The 19,835-nt window shown below is 38.2% G+C and overlaps 2 protein-coding genes across 3 annotated transcripts; one reads left to right on the top strand and one right to left on the bottom strand.

Moving 5' to 3' along the window:
• The first annotated feature begins 8,148 nt into the window (after nucleotides 1–8,148).
• On the top strand, nucleotides 8,149–13,234 carry LOC113043537 (mono [ADP-ribose] polymerase PARP16-like). 2 transcript variants are annotated; one of them, XM_026202984.1, is made up of 7 exons: nucleotides 8,149–8,278; nucleotides 9,437–9,633; nucleotides 9,712–9,849; nucleotides 10,388–10,594; nucleotides 10,813–10,984; nucleotides 11,502–11,646; nucleotides 12,518–13,234. In XM_026202984.1, the coding sequence occupies exons 2-7, from the start codon at nucleotides 9,445–9,447 to the stop codon at nucleotides 12,651–12,653; spliced, it is 987 nt and encodes a 328-aa protein (XP_026058769.1). In that variant the 5' UTR covers nucleotides 8,149–8,278; nucleotides 9,437–9,444; the 3' UTR covers nucleotides 12,654–13,234. The 2 variants fall into 2 exon arrangements, with proteins under 2 accessions (XP_026058769.1, XP_026058770.1); XM_026202985.1 differs by having other exon boundaries at nucleotides 12,496–12,633.
• Nucleotides 13,235–16,012: 2,778 nt separating this feature from the next.
• Nucleotides 16,013–19,703, bottom strand: LOC113043536 (eukaryotic translation initiation factor 3 subunit J-A-like). Its single transcript, XM_026202983.1, has 8 exons — nucleotides 19,552–19,703; nucleotides 19,323–19,411; nucleotides 18,735–18,786; nucleotides 18,299–18,390; nucleotides 17,914–18,028; nucleotides 17,670–17,834; nucleotides 17,511–17,584; nucleotides 16,013–16,594 (listed from the first exon to the last, which is right to left on the bottom strand). The coding sequence occupies exons 1-8, from the start codon at nucleotides 19,571–19,573 to the stop codon at nucleotides 16,463–16,465; spliced, it is 741 nt and encodes a 246-aa protein (XP_026058768.1). The 5' UTR covers nucleotides 19,574–19,703; the 3' UTR covers nucleotides 16,013–16,462.
• Between the last annotated feature and the right edge of the window lie 132 nt (nucleotides 19,704–19,835).

Raw genomic sequence — 19,835 nt, 5'->3', positions numbered from 1 at the left:
AAAAAGCTCTACCTCCTTTAGTGGACTTTGCTATCCTAGGAACTACCAAAAGTCCAGCGTTTTGTGACCTTAGGGTGCGTGATGGGTTGTAGCGTGGTAGAAGGCTAGTTAGGTACGCAGGAGCTAAACCATTTAGGGCCTTATAGGTAAGTAATGATAATTTGTAACTGATATGGAACTTAATAGGTAGTCAGTGCAGAGACTGTAAAATTGGGGTAATATGATCATATTTTCTTGACCTGGTAAGGACTCTAGCTGCTGCATTTTGGACTACCTGTAGCTTGTTTATTGACGAAGCAGGACAACCACCTAGAAGTGCATTACAATAATCCAGTCTAGAGGTCATGAATGCATGAACTAGCTTTTCTGCATCAGAAACAGATAACATGTTTCTTAGCTTGGCAATGTTTCTAAGATGGAAGAATGCAGTTTTTGTAACATTGGAAATATGATTTTCAAAAGACAATTTGCTGTCTAATATGACACCCAGATTTCTGACTGTAGAGGAAGTAACAGTACATCCGTCTAGTTGCAAATTGTAATCTACAAGATTCTGTGTAGTGTTTTTTGGTCCAATAATTAATATCTCTGTCTTATCCAAATTTAATTGGAGAAAATCATTTGTCATCCAATCTTTTTCATTTTTAACACACTCTGTTAGCTTAGATAATTGAGAAGTTTCATCTGGTCTTGTTGAGATATATAGCTGAGTATCATCAGCATAACAGTGGAAGCTAATTCCGTATTTTCTAATAATATTACCAAGGGGCAACATGTATATTGAAAATAGAAGGGGACCTAGGACGGATCCTTGTGGCACTCCATATTTTACTGATGATAAATGAGATGACACCCCATTTAAGTAAACAAAATGGTAGCGATCGGACAGGTAGGATCTAAACCATCTTAGAGCCTGCCCTTGAATACCTGTATAGTTTTGTAATCTATCTAGGAGTATGTCATGATCTAAGGTGTCGAACGCAGCACTAAGATCAAGTAAGACTAGAAATGAGATGCAGCCTTGGTCTGACGCAAGGAGCAGGTCATTTGTAATTTTAACAAGTGGAGTTTCTGTGCTATGGTGGGGCCTGAAACCTGACTGAAATTCTTCATACAGATCATTTTTATGCAGGTGCTCAATTGAGCAGACACAACTTTTTCTAAAATTTTTGACATAAATGGAAAATTTGAAATAGGCCTATAATTTGCCAGTACACTAGGATCTAGTTTTGGTTTCTTAATAAGAGGCTTGATAACTGCCAGCTTGAATGGTTTTGGGACGTGACCTAAAGATAACAACGAGTTAATAATATTGAGAAGCGGTTCTTCGGCTACAGGTAACAACTCTTTCAGTAATTTAGTGGGTACGGGATCTAATAAACATGTTGTTGGTTTAGATACAGTGATAAGTTTAATTAGTTCTTCCTGTCCTATGGTTGTAAAGCACTGCAGTTTATCTTTGGGTGCGATGGATGAAACTGAAGTGTTAGACGCTGTAGAATCTACATTCGCTATTGTATTTCTAATTTTATCTATTTTATCAGTGAAGAAATTCATAAAGTCATTACTATTTAACGTTGGTAGAATATTTGAATCAGGTGGCGTCTGGTAATTTGTTAATTTAGCCACTGTGCTAAATAAAAATCTTGGATTGTTTTGGTTATTTTCTATGAGTTTGTGTATATGCTCTGCCCTAGCAGTTTTTAGAGTCTGTCTATAGCTGGACATACTGTTTTTCCATGCAATTCTAAAAACTTCCAAGTTAGTTTTTCTCCATTTGCGTTCAAGACTACGAGTTTCTTTCTTGAGAGAGTGAGTATTACTGTTATACCATGGCCACAGTACGTTTTTCTCTAACCTTTTTTTTTATTTTAAATTTGATGGGGGCAACAGTTTCTAATGTATTAGAGAAATTAGTTCCCATGTTGTCAGTCATTTCGTCTAATTCATGTGTATTTTGGGGTACAGATAGCAGTTGAGATAGACCAGGCAGGTTATTTGCAAATCTTTCTTTGGTGGCTGGAAAAACAGTTCTGCCCAGACGGTAACGCTGAGACATATAGTTAATATCAGTTATATGCAGCATGCACGATACAAGGAAATGGTCTGTAATATCTTCACTTTGAGATACAATATCTATAGCAGTAAGATCGATTCCATGAGATATAATTAAATCTAGTGTATGATTAAAACTATGAGTGGGCCCGGTGACATTTTGCTTGACTCCAAAAGGGTTTATTAGATCAGTAAACGCAAGTCCTAATGTATCATTTGTATTATCAACGTGAATATCTCCCATGATTAGCGCTTTATCAACTGTAACTAGAAGGTCTGAGAGGAAATCTGCAAATTCTTTTAGGAATTCTGTACATGGCCCTGGTGGTCTATACACAGTAGCCAGAGCAAGAGATACATTAGATTTCTTTTGCATGTCTGACAGTGTAACATTTACCAGAAGTATTTCAAAAGAGTTAAACCTATATCCTGTTTTCTGGGTAACATTGAAAATATCACTGTATATTGTTGCAACACCTCTGCCACGACCAGTCTGACGGGGCTCATGCTTATAGCAGTAGTTTGGTGGAGTAGACTCATTTAGACCAAAAAAATCATTTGGTTTTAGCCAGGTTTCAGTCAAGCAGAGTACATCAAAACTATTATCTGTGATCATTTCATTTACAATAACTGCTTTGGGTGTGAGTGATCAAATATATATGAGCCCAAACTTTAAAAATTGTTTTTGTTCATTTACTTAACATTTTTCTGGTTTAATTGCGATAAGATTTTTTCTAGATCCTACAATAAATTTATATTTTGACATCACTATTCGGGGAACAGTCACAGTCTTAATAGTTTTTACAGTGCAAGTACTTTTATCATTTAAGCGGGTGGAACAAAAGTCATCATAATGGTTATTTGAGAATTGACTTACTAGTCACATGGAGCGAAGTGTCCTGGAGATGTTGTCAGAAAGCAGCTCTGCTTCGATTTTACTGGGGTGTAATCCATCAGCGCGAAACAGCCTAGGACGCTCCCAGAAAAGATTCCAGTTATTAACAAATAGCAGTTTCTGTTCTTTACACCATGACAACAACCATTCATTTAAAGCAAAAAGTCTACTGAACCTTTCGTGTCCTCGTCGATACGTGGGCAGTAGTCCTGACATGATGATCATCGCCGCGGGCGTTTACATTCGGCTAAGGTAGCACGGACTTGTCGGACGATGGAATCTCCGATGATTATAGCATTGCGTCCTGTCTCGCGGAGGGGAGCGAAGCGGTTCCGGATGGAGATCTCGAAGGCAGGAGGGGGAGAAGTCGTCACCCGGGGCTCGGCTCACGTCCTCCGCTGTGATGGCACCCAGGGTCCGTGGTGTCCCGGCGTCGCAGTAAAGGACATCTGGGAAGAGCGCGTCCTGGGTGCACCGGGCCTGTGCAGAGAAACGGTAGACGTGGTTGGACTGTTAACAGCACGCTGTATACTGACCCCGGACTTGTGAGTGTCAGCCCGGGATGATTCCAGCGCGGCTCTCCGCTCTCTCAGCTGGGCCTGCCTCTCCTCCAGGTCACGAATCTGCTTCCCCACGGCCTCGAGCTCAAGCTGCACAGAGTGGAGACATTCATCCACCATTAAAGCAAGTAACAGTGAGTACAACAGTGGTAATGTGTGTGAACAGAGTATTAGCAATATAAGCGCAGTTAGCAGCAACCACACTTGCTGATGCTAACGGGCTATAAGCTAATAGCGGACCCGGGAGATCAAAATAAAACTAGTGATAGTGAGGCGCTCTGATTGTTTTTGTTGTAGAATACAATAGAGGATATATTCACACGTTGTAGAAATGGAAACGATGGTGTATAAAATTGATTTTTAAGTTAAAAATAGTCAATGAAAAGAATATAGTGACGGAGCTCAAACGCAGTACAGATGCCAACAACAAACAGGATCGTAGCCTACGGCACTTTTCTGTGCGTACGCACGCTTTGTACATGAGGCCCTAGGTCTCTACGGTAGCATTTTCCGATAAGTTGGCACGTTTCGATAGAGCAGGGTGCAGAGGGTTCACGGCTTTGCCTCACCAGGCGGCAAGGAAGTCGACTGGAAGTTGAAGTCGGCCGGGGGCTGCCATCTTGTAGCAGAACTTCACTTTAAAGTTTTAATGGGAAGATATGGCGATGGTACATAAACAAACAATGACGATGAGACAGCAATACTCCAAGGGGATGGTGAAGTGGTCAGAAGTCCAGACGGTGGTGGAGAGAAGGTGAGTAATCCGGATGCAGACGGCGTGAGGCAGCAGGAGAGAGTGGCACAGGAACTGCGGGGAATAGAGCAGAAGGTAAGTGACCGTGGCTGAGTGAACGTGCGAAGAGTGGATGAGGTTCTGGGAAAACACAGACATCCAAACGCAAAACAACACTGAAGCCAGACAGTGGTAAACACATCGAACATAGAACAACGATCTCACAAACACAAGACATGAGACAAGCCATTATATAGTGGATGAGTAATGAGTGGCAGCTGTTGCTGATACAATTAACGGAGACGCCCATAACTAATCAGTCAATTTTGGCGTCACTTTGACAGCGAATAACTTTACATCTGAGGCTTTTAAAGACTCCGTTTGTCCATTATTTATTTCTAAAGATACACGACAATGTATAAAGGGCTCCATTACCTTCTATGTTACATTATGGCCCCGTATAAACAGTTTTTGTAAAAAAATAGGCTAACAATTGCGTCATAACCACTCGACTCTCTGTCACATTACCGTACAGATAGGAGGAGAAGCTCGCAGGCAATTCACTTAATATGGCGTACTGGCGTTACATTTTAAAATACTATACAAAATAATGAATCAGAATACTTACTCCTGCTCACTCAGGACAAAGAACTCCCCGCTCAAGCTCGCCGTCTCTGCAAGATTAACGATGGCAGTTTACACGCACAGCTACTTAGAAGATTTACATCTGTCAGACAGGTTGCTGACGTTGTCAAGCTTCGTTTGAGTCTGCGCGTCAGAAACGGAAGTGCTAAAAAAACGCTAAAAATGGGCTTCAATTGTTTCAATTGAGTTCCAATGGGGTCGCTGTGTCCATTTCTTTTACTGTCTATGTGCCTCACATGGAGCCGGTGTCGGCATCTTTGTACGAGGCGGCGCCCACTTTCAGCACCTTGCTGCGGTCCACGCTGTTGCACCTGTCTTGCAAGCAATCTAACTTCATGAACTCGAACTATCAGCTGTTTGTGAGGTTTCAGTGCATCTCTTGAAGATGATGTGGAGTTGTATTACTACACTGTCCCCTTTATTGTCAAATACAGCATGATTCATCTCTGCCAAACATCTTCACATAATACTTTCACATTATCTGATCCAGACCGTCGCAAAACTCAATTTAAACAGCGCAAAATGACTGCCAGTGGACGTTATAGGTAGAAATTATTATATTTCTGTTTTTATTCACACAATAAATATTTAAACTAGTTTTCATGAAAATTCGTGTAGTTTTAGGAAAAATCAGGGAGCAGCAAGGCTTTGTGATTTATTTAGACAAAGTTATTGACTATGCAAATTTCAAAACGGTCAAAATGATGCCGTGTTCATTCTAGTGTTAAAGATAATTACCATAAGTTTAAATGTTGTGGTTAAAATGACTGCTGGTGGCCGTTCTAGTGTTAAAACTGCATGATAAGGGAACTCAGTTTTCTCAAACGCACTTCAGTGTCATGTTAAAAATATTAGGTTAGATTAGATTAACTTTATTGTCATTGCCAGTGTACAGTACAAATATTCATACAAATATAAATATATGTGAATACACTATATGAAACATGTACAGCTATGCACAGTATATACATTATACAGTACTGAAGTAGTGCAGTATTACAGAGGACAAATTACAGGTGTGGACATGGGATGGAGTTCAATTGTCTGATTGACTTAAATATATGAGAATGATAGTCAAAAACACCATAAAAGAGCATGATTTTATGTAAATTAATATGAAAAAACTTTCAGCTGTGTTGGGGGCCCTGTCAAGATTCTTTTCATGGGGCCCAAAATCCTCAGCAGCACCCCTGCACACACACACGGTGACTGAAGAAAAGGGAGGTGAATAGTGACTAGGTAAGATAATAAGTTTAACAGGTAATACAAAGAAACGGTAACTAACACATTGAATAAAACTTACAATTTTGAAGTAAAAACTGAAAAACAACAACATCGAAAGTTCACAGTGTTAATTTACAGTGAAATGATCACACAGTTCATAACATAAACATTAGTAAGAGACATATGTTTGCAGGAAAATGATAAAGATGACAAAACACTGAAAGTTGAAAGAAATCAATAATTTCTAGTTCTAAAAAGATCATTTTTCACAGGAATCTAACGCAGGAAAAAATATTTTTTTATAAAAGATACTACCTACTTATCTGTAGCTCTATTTGTTTCTAAATATCACAGGAATTTAAATATTATAGTAATTTGTGTATATGTAATTTATAAGTATTTATTATTTATTTAATACATTTAGCACCTTTTATACAAACGGATTGTTATTGCAACTAAAAGTAATTTGTGTATGTGGCGAGTGGGGCGGGCCGAGAGGCGTGGGAACGAGGAGTGAGGCCAGGTGTAGTGATTGGAGATGAGCTACACCTGAGCCCCACCGCTAGTATCGAGTCCCACGTAGGAGATGGAAGGATATAAAACTGGAGTGACGACCGTGAAGGACGAGAGAGGACCAGGCCTGGGACATTATTTTATGTGTTTGCTTTTATTTGTGCGCGTCAGTCGCCGTGAGGGGCTGACACGCTGTTGTGTTTATTTTGGATATTAAAATGAGTTTTGATTGTGCGCCGGTTCCCGCCTCCTTCTTCCCGATGATTAGGGAGTTTTATATTGTTACAGTGGTGCCGAAACCCGGGAGAAGGAGGGACGCGCTGCTGAAGATCCCTCGCCGCTGTGGTGAATCTGCCGTGCCTTTGAGCAGGCGAAGTATGTGCCGCCATGGACGCTCGAGGCGGTGGGCTGGAGCGAGTTGCCGGGGACGGGCGAGCTCGCTGCCGACCGCCCACGATATGGAGGGGCGGCTGCCATCCGTGAGGGAGCGGAGGAGTCGGCGCCGTTCGCCAGGGGCTGGAGTAGAGCGCAGTCTCGGGAGTACCCCCCGGCCTGCGAGGGGCGATGGGGGTATGTGGCGAGTGGGGCGGGGCCGAGAGGCGTGGGAACGAGGAGTGAGGCCAGGTGTAGTGATTGGAGATGAGCTACACCTGAGCCCCACCGCTAGTATCGAGTCCCACGTAGGAGATGGAAGGATATAAAACTGGAGTGACGACCGTGAAGGACGAGAGAGGACCAGGCCTGGGACATTATTTTATGTGTTTGCTTTTATTTGTGCGCGTCAGTCGCCGTGAGGGGCTGACACGCTGTTGTGTTTATTTTGGATATTAAAATGAGTTTTGATTGTGCGCCGGTTCCCGCCTCCTTCTTCCCGATGTATATGGAGTGAATATCGTTACAGTGTAAATAAAATATTACAGTACTTACAGTAACTTCTATGCATGTATTATATGATATTATGGCATATTATGTTATATTTCTATATATTTAATGCATTTATCACTTTTAAACATACAAACATTATTACATTACCAAGTGTAATTTGTATAGAAATGTATGTAGTATATACATATATATATATATATATATATATATACTTACAGTAAGAGGTAAATATATAACCAATGTTATATCATATTTCTCTCTTTATTTAATACATTTATCACCCTTTATACATAGAGAATGTTATTACTTACAGTAGTTTCTACAGTGGGGTCCAAAGGAATGTTTCAAATGTATTTATTTATTCTTCATTATTTCCGTTATCTCCAGCCTCTGTTTCTGAATCCTGTCCTACAGCAAAACATGGATTTTATTTTTTTTCAAACATAACTGTCAACAATTATATAAAGTGCTCTGAGAGGTTACAGTGAAACGAGATCAACAGCACTCAGACTCAGTGCTGTTAACACAATGCTTGACCTCAGATTCTTCTCACTTCAACTCAAGTAGGCCACTTCCCTGATAGCAAAAGAGAAACTTCATTAAAAGTTGTAATATGTTTGTATTTAGGAAGGCTGTGGTATTACATCTGTAGTGATTGTTCCCATTGGCTCGCACTGTATGGCGCCCTCTTCCGGTGGACTCTGGCGCGTGTGCGGCGGCGGTGGGACACGTTCAGCTTCCGGTGGCTGTCAAATGCCTGAGCGTCGGGTAAAATACATTTATGTGTGGCAAATATTTGATATTTTATTATGTTCAAGTTTAGAGTGATGAGTACTCTGTTTTGAAGTAATCTGTGTGTTGATGCTTGAGTGAGTTTCTTCAGTGAAACAGTGGGGGAGCTAACGGCTAGGCTAACGTGCTTCACATGTAAACAAACACAGTAACAGTTAGTGCTAAACAAAGCGACTATTAAACCAACTGTTGCATTAAATCAGTCACATATTCGAATACCTAGTCTGAGATCATATGATTAATACGTTTCTATCATGGGTTTGGGTTCGCTAGCTGATATTAACCCAGTTAACAGCTAATCTGCAAAGCTCTCAGTCTCGCTGAAAAGTTATTCAGTTTTTTTACATGATTTTATCTACATCTGCTGAAATCATATTATATATGAATTATATAAAAACTGCATTTTTTAGAGCTAACACAAGAAGATGGCAAGTATACAAACCTATTTAATGGAAATATTATAATGACTTTATAAATACATGTCATATAATGATAATACAAAGTATTATCTATATATGTCTATCTATGGTAAACTGAAAAAGAAAAATATAAGTTATCAATATCATTTAAAATATAATGACGTGTATAATTTTTTTCCATGTACAAAATAAATATTGAACGGGTTTATATAAAAATGTAAAATAAATTAATTTATAAATATATTCAATTGATTTAAATTAATAATTTTTCAAGATATATATTGTATGCACATGTACATGATATATATTTTGACGCCACTACTCAGAGTCTACGTTTTACCTCAATGAACAGCACTTATTATTATAATATAATAAATAAATTATATATATATATATATATATATATATATATATATATATATATATATAGCGAAAATATAAAATATAATTATTTATAAATATATGATTTTTAATGATTATTGCTACTGTATTATTATAGAATATAATGATAAATTTATATATATATATATATATATATATATATATATATATTTATATATATATATATATATATATATATATATATATATATATATATATATATATATATATATATATATTGACACTAGACTCATAATTCTAATGTTTTGCATTATTCATGGAAATAATTTCTTATTGTCTGTTATTCCTGGGATATCTGCTGTGTGTGTTTCAGTGTTGGGGATGCAGCCGTCTCTCCCGTCAGCTGCGGTCAAAGAGCTGGTCTGCTCCTGTCTGCATCGAGACCCTGTAGCGGCGGATCTGCGCTGCAGCCTCTTCGTAGCCGCCGTCCAGAGCTACAGGCGCGACTCAGCGCTCAGACCCTTCCCTCCTCGCTACCTTACAGGAGAGGTCAAGGATTTTGAGGAGCTGGTAAGACACTCGAAGAATTTCAACTCTCTGTGTTGTTGGCCTTTCTAAGTAGACTCATTTCACATGTGTTCCTCCCAGCTAAAGGATGTGGATACTTTGCCAAACGTGAGAGATCTTGTGCGTCTGGGACATGGTGATGGAGATCATCATCTGGCTCTTGTGCACTGGGTTCTGTCCTCCAAGAGTTTTGCTGTAAAGACCCTGCAGAAAGAGGAGGTATTGCTGAACTTCGTTGAGATCTGTGCATTTTCCATATGAATCTGATTCAGACTCCTCTCAATGTTTCTTTAAAATAAATTCTTGTCATAAGAAGAAAAGTGGTAAATGAAAAAAGAGAGCAATGCAGTTTTATTTAACGCTTCCAGCAGACTGTTCAGATACATGATGAATTAATTAATCCACTTATTACGAGAGAATGTTCAAAGAGGCATACGTTTAAATGATGCTAAAAGAACCAGCCGTTTGTTCACGGATGGAGCAACACAAGAAGCACTCTATGTTAGTGATTCACTAAAGAAGAGTCAGTTGTTCAATTCAGTCAGGAATGGGATTAAATCATTTGATTTATTCACTTATAAGATTCATTTTAGAGTGATATTTAATTGCATTGGTGGAAAAATCAGAATGGTGAAAGAACATAATACCATATAAAGCATTAGGTTTTGGTATTCTGGACTAGTCATTCAGAGTCTAGACTAGTCTGTTTAGTTTTGGATGTCTCGTAGTTCACTTGTGTTCAATCTCCCTGCATCAGTTTGCCAGACTCAGCCAGCTGACTCAAAGCGAGGGCGTTTCGGCGCCGGCTCCAGACTTCCTCTTCGAACTGCAGTACTGTGATTTGCTCAACTCCAAGTTCGAGCGGACGCGGGCCGGACGAGAGCTCATCTATGCGTTCCACGGCAGCAGACTGGAGAACTTCCACTCCATCATACACAACGGATTACACTGCCATCTCAATAAGGTCAGGACGCGCTGCGCTGGTGGATGAGCCTCTCTTAGACCTGGTTTGGATGCTCTCCAGCCCGGCTTTTTGATTGTTATAGAAGACTGCGAATAAGTGTTTGACTCTCCCATATCAGTTCATGTTTAGATGATATGTGGGAAAATGAAAATTATAACTCCAGTGTTGTCTTGCTTGTTGGTTCGGCAGTTACACTGTAATTAAAAATGATATTTCAGACCTCACTGTTTGGGGAGGGCACATACCTGACCAGTGACCTCAGCATGGCCATCCTTTACAGTCCTCATGGTAACGGATGGAGGGAAAGCGTTCTCGGGCCTTTGATCAGCTGCGTGGCCTTGTGTGAAATCATCGATCATCCCGATGTGAAGTGTCAGATGAAGAAGAAAGGTAAGCTGACAAATTCTGGGGTCAGTAAGATTTGAAAGAGGCCTCTTATGGTCTGCTAAGCTACATTAATTTGATCAAAAATTCAGTAAAAAATTATAATAGTGCTGAGATATTATTTCCATTTAAAATCACTATTTTCTATTTGAATATATTTTAAAATGTAATTGAATGCTTTGATGTGAAGCTGAATTTTCAGCATCATTCCTCCAGTCTTTGCTGCTCAAGAAACATTTATTATTATCGTCAAACAGTTGAAAAAAGTTATGCCGCTGTATATTTGTTCATCTTTTGTATCATTATAAATGTCTTCACTGTCACTTTTGAGTAATCAAATGAATCCTTGCTTAGTGAAATTGTTAATTTAATAAGAAAAAAAAAACTAGTGCATGTGTTTAAGCTGTTGATTCTTTTCAACAAAATAAACACAAACACTGATTTGATTTTTATTCCAGTTTTGTGTCCATTAAGATCCCATCGCAGCAGATATCTAGCATTCCTCTCTCATTGTGTGTTTCAGACTCCGAGAGCGTTGACCAAAAGCGTCTGAGGGCCAGGAACAGTGAAGGAGGCGAGGTGCCCGAGAAATACTTTGTGGTGACCAACAATGAGCTTCTGAGAGTGAAGTACCTGCTCGTGTATTCTCAGAGACGCTACCGATCACGGTGAGTGGTTCACTCGAAATAACGGTTTCTGTGTTCATTCTGTTTTCTGTGGAACACAAATGGAGACATTTTTCCTAATGTCCAAGTCACACTTTTCCATACAGCACCAATAAATAAGAGACTAAAAGCTGTATTATGCTTTATAGCTGTATGTGATGAACAGACCAAAACGAAGTTATTCACCAATCTTCTGATGCAATGGAGTTTTGTGAACGAATCATATAGACTGGTGATGTGATCTGTATCAAATGATTCACTGAAAAGATCTGACTCCAAACAGTGAATCAAGATTTTCAGTGAATAACAAATTAAACTTTTATCTGCCATCTTATGAATTCAGAAGATTTCTAATATAGCACATATAAGTGAAAAAGTTTACTTTTAGGACACTTTTATGTTGGTTTTTGTTTTCATTTTGAATCTTGATAGACCTAGTCATCATTAAAGGTATAGTTCACCCAGAAATGAAAATTTGCTTAACATTTACTCACACTCGGGGCTATCTTGAGATGTCGATGAGTTTGTTGTTCATTAAAACAGGTTTGGAGAAATGTAGCATTACCACATGCACAGCTTTTCACTTCACAAGACATTTATTAATTGACTGGACTGGCATGGTTTATTGTGATGTGTTTAATCAGCTGTTGGGACTCTCATTCTGACGGCACCCATTGACTGCAGAGGATCCACTGGAGAGCAAGTGATGCAATGCTACATTTCTCCAAATCTCTTCTGATGAAGAAACAAGCTCACCTACATCTTTGATGAACTATTTCTTTAACTGAACAGAATTGTCATGTTTTTCTGTTGGTTTTAATAGCTTGCTGTGTGTGTGTGTTTGTGTGTAAGTGCCGTTGTCTTCTGATTCCAGACACGCTCAAGGGACGTCGTGGCTCGTCAGACATCATTTTGCCGTCATGATGGGCCTGTATCTCCTGCTCCTCATATTCATCGGTGCCTTCAACTCGTCTGCTTTTCAGTCGTTCTGGTACAGAATGTTCCGGTGACCCTGATCACACACATCACATAAAATCCAAAGTGCCTTTAACTCACGAAAGAGGGAAGAAATTGACTCAGGAACGATTTTCTTTAACTCAACATGACATTCCTTGGTTTTTACACGCTATTTTCTTCAGATTCACATAAACACACTGCAGAATGAGCACTAATGTTAGCAGATGCAGCCGAGCACCAACAATGTTTCATGTTAGCATGTAGCCTGGTTTTTCTTTATTCTAATGATGGGTTCACTATATTAGTTACAAACAAATGATCAGACAAAGCGCTGTTTTTACCTGCCTTTTCAATGTAGACATTGGCAAAATTGCTGCTTATATTATGAATAATCATGTAGGGAGATATGTGTGCTTTTCTAGTAGATCTATTTTAGTTTTGGGGCACGTTCACACATTCTTAGACCACTGTACTATGTCTAGATTAAGTCAGCTATGCAGAAGACCCATGCTGTGGTGGTCAGTATCATTAAAACTAATGAAAATTAGTCTTGATATTGCATAAATGTCTCTAACTTGAATTATTCCAGAGGATCCGAATTGTGAAATTATTTAAATAAATAAATACAACAATGTTACAGTGTGTTTCTTAAGGGCAGAGTGAAAAATTGTCTGTGGTTGTAGTTTATGGCTCTTGGCGCGATAAACATTTTGTCTGGCCACTGTTTTTATCAATCAAAAACAAAAGCAGCGTGTTTCTCATCTGGAGAAGCGGAGACTGAATTGTGAGAACCATAGACTATATATATATATAATTTTTTAGCAGTTTTTGTAATTTTACATTTTGTTAACCTTGTCATCTTTATCTATACAGCACTTTTAACAATACAGATTGTGTCAAAGCAGCTTTACAGTATCAAGTATGAAAAAAGTGTGTCAATCCAAAAGTGGTGGACACATAATAACTTCCTTTTCATGCATTTCATTTACGCATTTATTAAAATCAAAATATAAAAAAAATGTATAAAGTGCTGATTTGTTGGATGTCTGGAGGCATATTATAAACAGTGTTTTATGCCAACAGGTTTATCAGAATACACTGCATCTTTCCTTGATGCAGTTTCATGAGAGACAGACATCAGGAGAACAGTGGACAGGTTGATCTGTTATGGATCAGAGCTTTGTTCTGGCTCATGGATGGACGTCTGATTGCAGGCTCATAAACACATTGTTATTCAGTAACAGGCCAGACAGGACAGACATTTTTAGTCATGAAATGCATTAATAAAAATAGTTGCCTATTATGCTACATTTTAGAAATGGATGACATTATTTGGATTAAAATGTAGAATCAGTTTGTTGCAGTTGGACAGACAGGGGCCAAACACACAAAGAGTTATTCTGTTGAAGGAATATTGAAATAATTGTGTGTGTGTGTGTGTGTGTATATATATATATATATATATATATATATATATATATATATATACAGTATTGTTCAAAATAATAGCAGTACAATGTGACTAACCAGAATAATCAAGGTTTTTAGTATATTTTTAAAATAGCAGTGTGGCATTCAATCACTGAGGTCATCAATTTTGTGAAGAAACAGGTGTGAATCAGGTGGCCCCTATTTAAGGATGAAGCCAACACTTGTTGAACATGCATTTGAAAGCTGAGGAAAATGGGTCGTAAAATGATCTCCAATGCCTTAAAATGGAGAGCAAAACCAGAGAGACGTGGAAGAAAACGGAAGACAACCATCAAAATGGATAGAAGAATAACCAGAATGGCAAAGGCTCAGCCAATGATCACCTCCAGGATGATCAAAGACAGTCTGGAGTTACCTGTAAGTACTGTGACAGTTAGAAGACGTCTGTGTGAAGCTAATCTATTTTCAAGAATCCCCCGCAAAGTCCCTCTGTTAAAAAAAAGGCATGTGCAGAAGAGGTTACAATTTGCCAAAGAACACATCAACTGGCCTAAAGAGAAATGGAGGAACATTTTGTGGACTGATGAGAGTAAAATTGTTCTTTTTGGGTCCAAGGGCCACAGGCAGTTTGTGAGACGACCCCCAAACTCTGAATTCAAGCCACAGTACACAGTGAAGACAGTGAAGCATGGAGGTGCAAGCATCATGATATGGGCATGTTTCTCCTACTATGGTGTTGGGCCTATTTATCGCATACCAGGGATCATGGATCAGTTTGCATATGTTAAAATACTTGAAGAGGTCATGTTGCCCTATGCTGAAGAGGACATGCCCTTGAAATGGTTGTTTCAACAAGACAATGACCCAAAACACACTAGTAAACGGGCAAAGTCTTGGTTCCAAACCAACAAAATTAATGTTATGGAGTGGCCAGCCCAATCTCCAGACCTTAATCCAATTGAGAACTTGTGGGGTGATATCAAAAATGCTGTTTCTGAAGCAAAACCAAGAAATGTGAATGAATTGTGGAATGTTGTTAAAGAATCATGGAGTGGAATAACAGCTGAGAGGTGCCACAAGTTGGTTGACTCCATGCCACACAGATGTCAAGCAGTTTTAAAAAACTGTGGTCATACAACTAAATATTAGTTTAGTGATTCACAGGATTGCTAAATCCCAGAAAAAAAAATGTTTGTACAAAATAGTTTTGAGTTTGTACAGTCAAAGGTAGACACTGCTATTTTTTTGAACACACCCCTTTCAACTAATTGCCCAATTGCACAGCCTTAAGAGCGTGCATATCATGAATGCTGGGTCTCATTTGTTTTCTGACAATCTACTGAACCTACTGGTAACTTGTTTGCCACGTAGCAATAAAAAATATACTAAAAACCTTGATTATTCTGGTTAGTCACATTGTACTGCTATTATTTTGAACAATACTGTATATATATAAAATTATATAAAAAGCAAAAGACAAACAAGTGATTTTAATCAACTTTTATTAAATTAGATCTTTATAAAACAGTGCGGAGTCCTATCATCGGCTTCGCTGATCGCAAGTCTCTTTGTCTATCACTGCAAGATGTCGAGATAATGGAAAGCCAAACGACACTTGAAACAACCCTACGTCAACAACCAGTCCCTTATACATCAGCAGATCACGTGAGAACACACTCATTCATTACTGGCATGACTGAGGTCAAATGAGTAACGGCATAATGTGCTGCATTGAAAACATGAGTTATGTTTGTAAATATTCGCATATTTCGCTCTGCAAAAATTGAGGTAATCCTAATAACGCTGCAATGTGTCTTCACAATGGTTCATTTAGAGTGATACTTTTGGTCATAGAATGCATAACGAACTACAAACATAAAGGAGTTACTTTCAAAGCATTATGCTTATATTTAATATGCTACTTTAGATTTACTTATCTAAATAAATGAGCTCGCTATCATCTACGAACAAAAAAATGTAACGTCTGATTGAAAACATGATTTATAAACCATATCACCACTTCAGGCTGTACAGGTCGAGTTAATCGGTCTGGTGGCAAAAGTATACCAGCCAAAGCCGATTCAACGACAGATCAATCCGGACTGAAATTTGCATAGAATGTCATTTATTTCCAAGAAATATCAGTCACCGAACAATAACACTCTTTGTTGCCTGGACCATGACGATTAATCGAAGCTGCAGATTCACATTTGTGAGAAGGACCCCATTTTTAATTGGGTTTATTATACCGAAGTTCACAGACCAGAGAAAAATGGCGCAGTGAACTGATTCTCTGCATGAACCTCTTGAGGGGAGAGTGTGTGGGATGGGTTCAGAGTTGTCTAGCGTGGGCCTGACTGGGGGGTAAGGTCATGCTGTTAAAGTGTGTGCTTCAGCAATCAGCAAACAATAGCAATGGGTTAAGCCTTGGTCACATGAAATCCTCGTAGTCTTGTGCATAACCGCCGTCGAACTCCCCGTAGTCTGCCAGATCATCTCTCTTTGTGGCTTTTAAACCTCCTCCGGGTAAAACTCCCTTCTTTTTCTTTTTACCTTTGTTTGCCTATTGATAAGAAATATAAGAAAATATATATATTTAGGACCATAATAATAATAATTACAATTAGACAATACAAATGGTACATATTGTGAACAAAATAGGAGAATTCAACAATAAAAAAAAATAAAACATTGAGAAAAAAAAAGCTAGTAATCGTTTGCTATTTTTACTCAAAAATGAACATTTGCTAAAAAATAAGTTCATCCTCAGGCCACCCAAGATGTAGATGAATTTAGAACAGATTTAGAGGAATGTAGCATTGCATCACTTGCTCACCAGTGGATGCTCTGCAGTGAATGGGTGCCGTCACAATGAGAGCCTAAACTGATGATAAAAACATCACAATAAACCACTCAAGCTCATCAGTTAACATCTTATGAAGAGAAAAACTGCACGTTTATAAATACATAAATAAAAAACTCCATTATTAAGCTGTTGTTCACTTTGAAACTGATGCTTCTGGTTAAAATATGAGTCATAATTCATAATAACGATTCCTCCAGTGAGAAAGTCACAACAAAATCCATGCACATATTTGTTTAGAGCGGTTTTTGCTTGTAAACGATGCTCGATCTGTGCATATTTCTAGAAAAAGAAACATTATGAATATAGCACTTACATTTTAGCCAGAAGCAATAGTTCTAAATCAAAAAGGTCATAATGATGTGTGTTTCACACAAACACACAGATTTTCACAAGACATAAACTGATGAGCTGGAGTGGTGTGGATTATTGTGATGCTTTTATCAGCTGTTTGGACTCCGATTCTGACGGCACCCATTCACTGCAGAGCATCCATTGGAGAGCAAGTGATGAAATGCTTAAGTTCTCCAAATTTGTTCAGATGAAGAAACAAACTCATCTACATTTTAGATGCCCAAAGGATGGAGGATTATCCCCTAAAAATGGAATTTCATACCTTTTCTTGCCTCTGCTTTTCACTCAGTAACGCTGTTAGCGAGGTGCTAATTTTCTTAAAGTCCTCAACTTCCACTGCAAGACAGACACAAAATGTCAAACTAATACATAAATCACAAAGTGAATGACAGAAGAACTTTAAAAAATGAAATATGCTTACATGAAAGACACAGGTCCCTAAACAGTGTCTCTAAAAAGCTGGAATAGTGTATTGACTTCTCATAAGAAGAAATCTTTTCTTTTAGCAACCGCTCAAACTCTGTGAAGTCTTCTTTTGTAGAGGGACTCATGGCATCAATTCCTGTAACATTATTTGATACTACACCTACAAATGAGAGTAGAAGTGAATGATCAGGGCCTATAATGGGCAAAAATATGCACATGGATGAACAGAAAGCACTTACCGAATGCTTCTTTTGCTAGTTCCAAGTCTGAATCCTCCTGTAGTTTTTTTACTCGAAGTTTTTCTGCCAGCTCTTCTTCTGGTGTGAGTTCTGTGCTGTCTTCCGACTCCTCTAACTATTGAAACAAATTAGTGAGTCTTGTTATACCCTTTTATCACGCTTACACTACTATTAAATAAATACAAATTTGTTTTACTTGCCTCAAACTTTTGAACGGTATTGTGTGTTTAAAACAATACAAAATATGACAGTTACAAAATGCGTTAAATAAAACAATGCTTTTGATGTTTTACGGTGTTGACGAAATATTTAACAACTTAGAAAACATTCAGCATTACTTAACTGAGAAATAGGTCAAATTAAATATTGCAATGTCCGAACTCACTTGTTTAAGGAGCTCCTCTTGTTTTTTTCTTTGTAAATTTTCCTTTTCTTTTATTTTCTCGCTGAGTTTCTTCTTTTCTGTAGGTTTGGCCTCTGTATATGAAAGCAAAAACACTGATAAACCTCACAGTTTAACATTGCAACTTTATAAATAACTGCTTTGAAGAATGTGAATTTATGTGTATGTGAATATGTGCATCATTTTCAAGCATGCACATACTTGTGCATGATGTTTTTATAGCCTCATACAAAAAATTAAATAAAAAAAATACACTAGTCAACATTTGCAGTGGATCAAAACCTTCCAGCAAAGTTGTCCTTAAACCAAAACTTTTTTTTTTGGATCCATTTCAAATGTTGATTACTCTAACGTAGGAAAAAATATATTTTGGGGGAAAACCAAAACATTTCAAAGCATTCCATGCAACGATATATACCTGATTTCTTTTCCTCCTCCTTTTCTTCCTCTTCATCATCATCCCAATTATCCTACATGGAAAATGAATTTCAAACCACAAATTAAAACATTTTCACGATGATAGGTAGCATCAAGATAAAAGATGCACTGGAAATAATTAATTTCACAGTTAGAAAGTCAATCTGTCCTAATATTTTGAAAACAATCTACTTCGAGACAGTGAGATAGTTTGAGATGAGCAACAGATGGCAGTCATATTTTGCTTTGAAAAGGCCAAGTTACTTACAGTAAATTAGTCACTGACTACACGCTATTACGATGTTAAAGACATGGCTTTAGCGTGGAATTAACATAATCGCTATGATTTCATTCCCTGACTTACGACAGTAGGTGTACGCCTATGCTAATAACTAACTGAGCACATTACAGGCTAAAACTCATCACCTCCATGTTTTGACCATACGGTTTGACACTCTTGAGTTAGCAAGCGCAGCTAGCTAGAGTTAGCTAAACGTAAATTCTCGAAAGATGAGAGACTTTATCAACTATAAAATAAATAAATGCTAATTTGGATTAGCGAAAGACGAATAAAGCGTTCGCTACTAACTTTGACGTCGTCGTCTTCATCCTCGCCCTCCCATTTGTCATGAACTGCCGCCTTTTTGATGGGCTCCTCGGGGTCGAAACTATCAGCATCTGGACAATAACAGCGCGTTTACACAGATTACTTGCTGACAGCCGTGATTCAAGATGACGGCTGAATAGATAAATCATGTTAATAGAAAGTCGTAGGGTCGGAAAATAAAAATAATGGTTGATTTTAGTGTATTTCTCACCCCAGTCATCGGCGTCCGCCATGATGTCGGAGTCTCTGAGGAGAATGAAGGGGTGAAGCTCAACACACGGCACCAACACTTCCACACATTTCAAAATAAAGGCCCACAGTCACATACATGCGAGCCATGGCTCTTAAAGTGAATAAATCGTGTAATATGAATAATAATGCTCTTAAATATTATTAGATTTGAGTGACTTTTAGCCCACGTGTGTTAGCTTGTGGATGCTAACGTATTATAAACATTAACAAAAGTAGCTTTTAGTATATTCATTTAACGTTTTT

This window comes from Carassius auratus, chromosome 25, assembly GCF_003368295.1.
Source record: "Carassius auratus strain Wakin chromosome 25, ASM336829v1, whole genome shotgun sequence".
Classification (NCBI taxonomy): domain Eukaryota; kingdom Metazoa; phylum Chordata; class Actinopteri; order Cypriniformes; family Cyprinidae; genus Carassius; species Carassius auratus.
The sequence above is the reverse complement of the archived record's forward strand: the minus strand, read 5'-3'. Positions and strand labels throughout refer to the sequence as shown.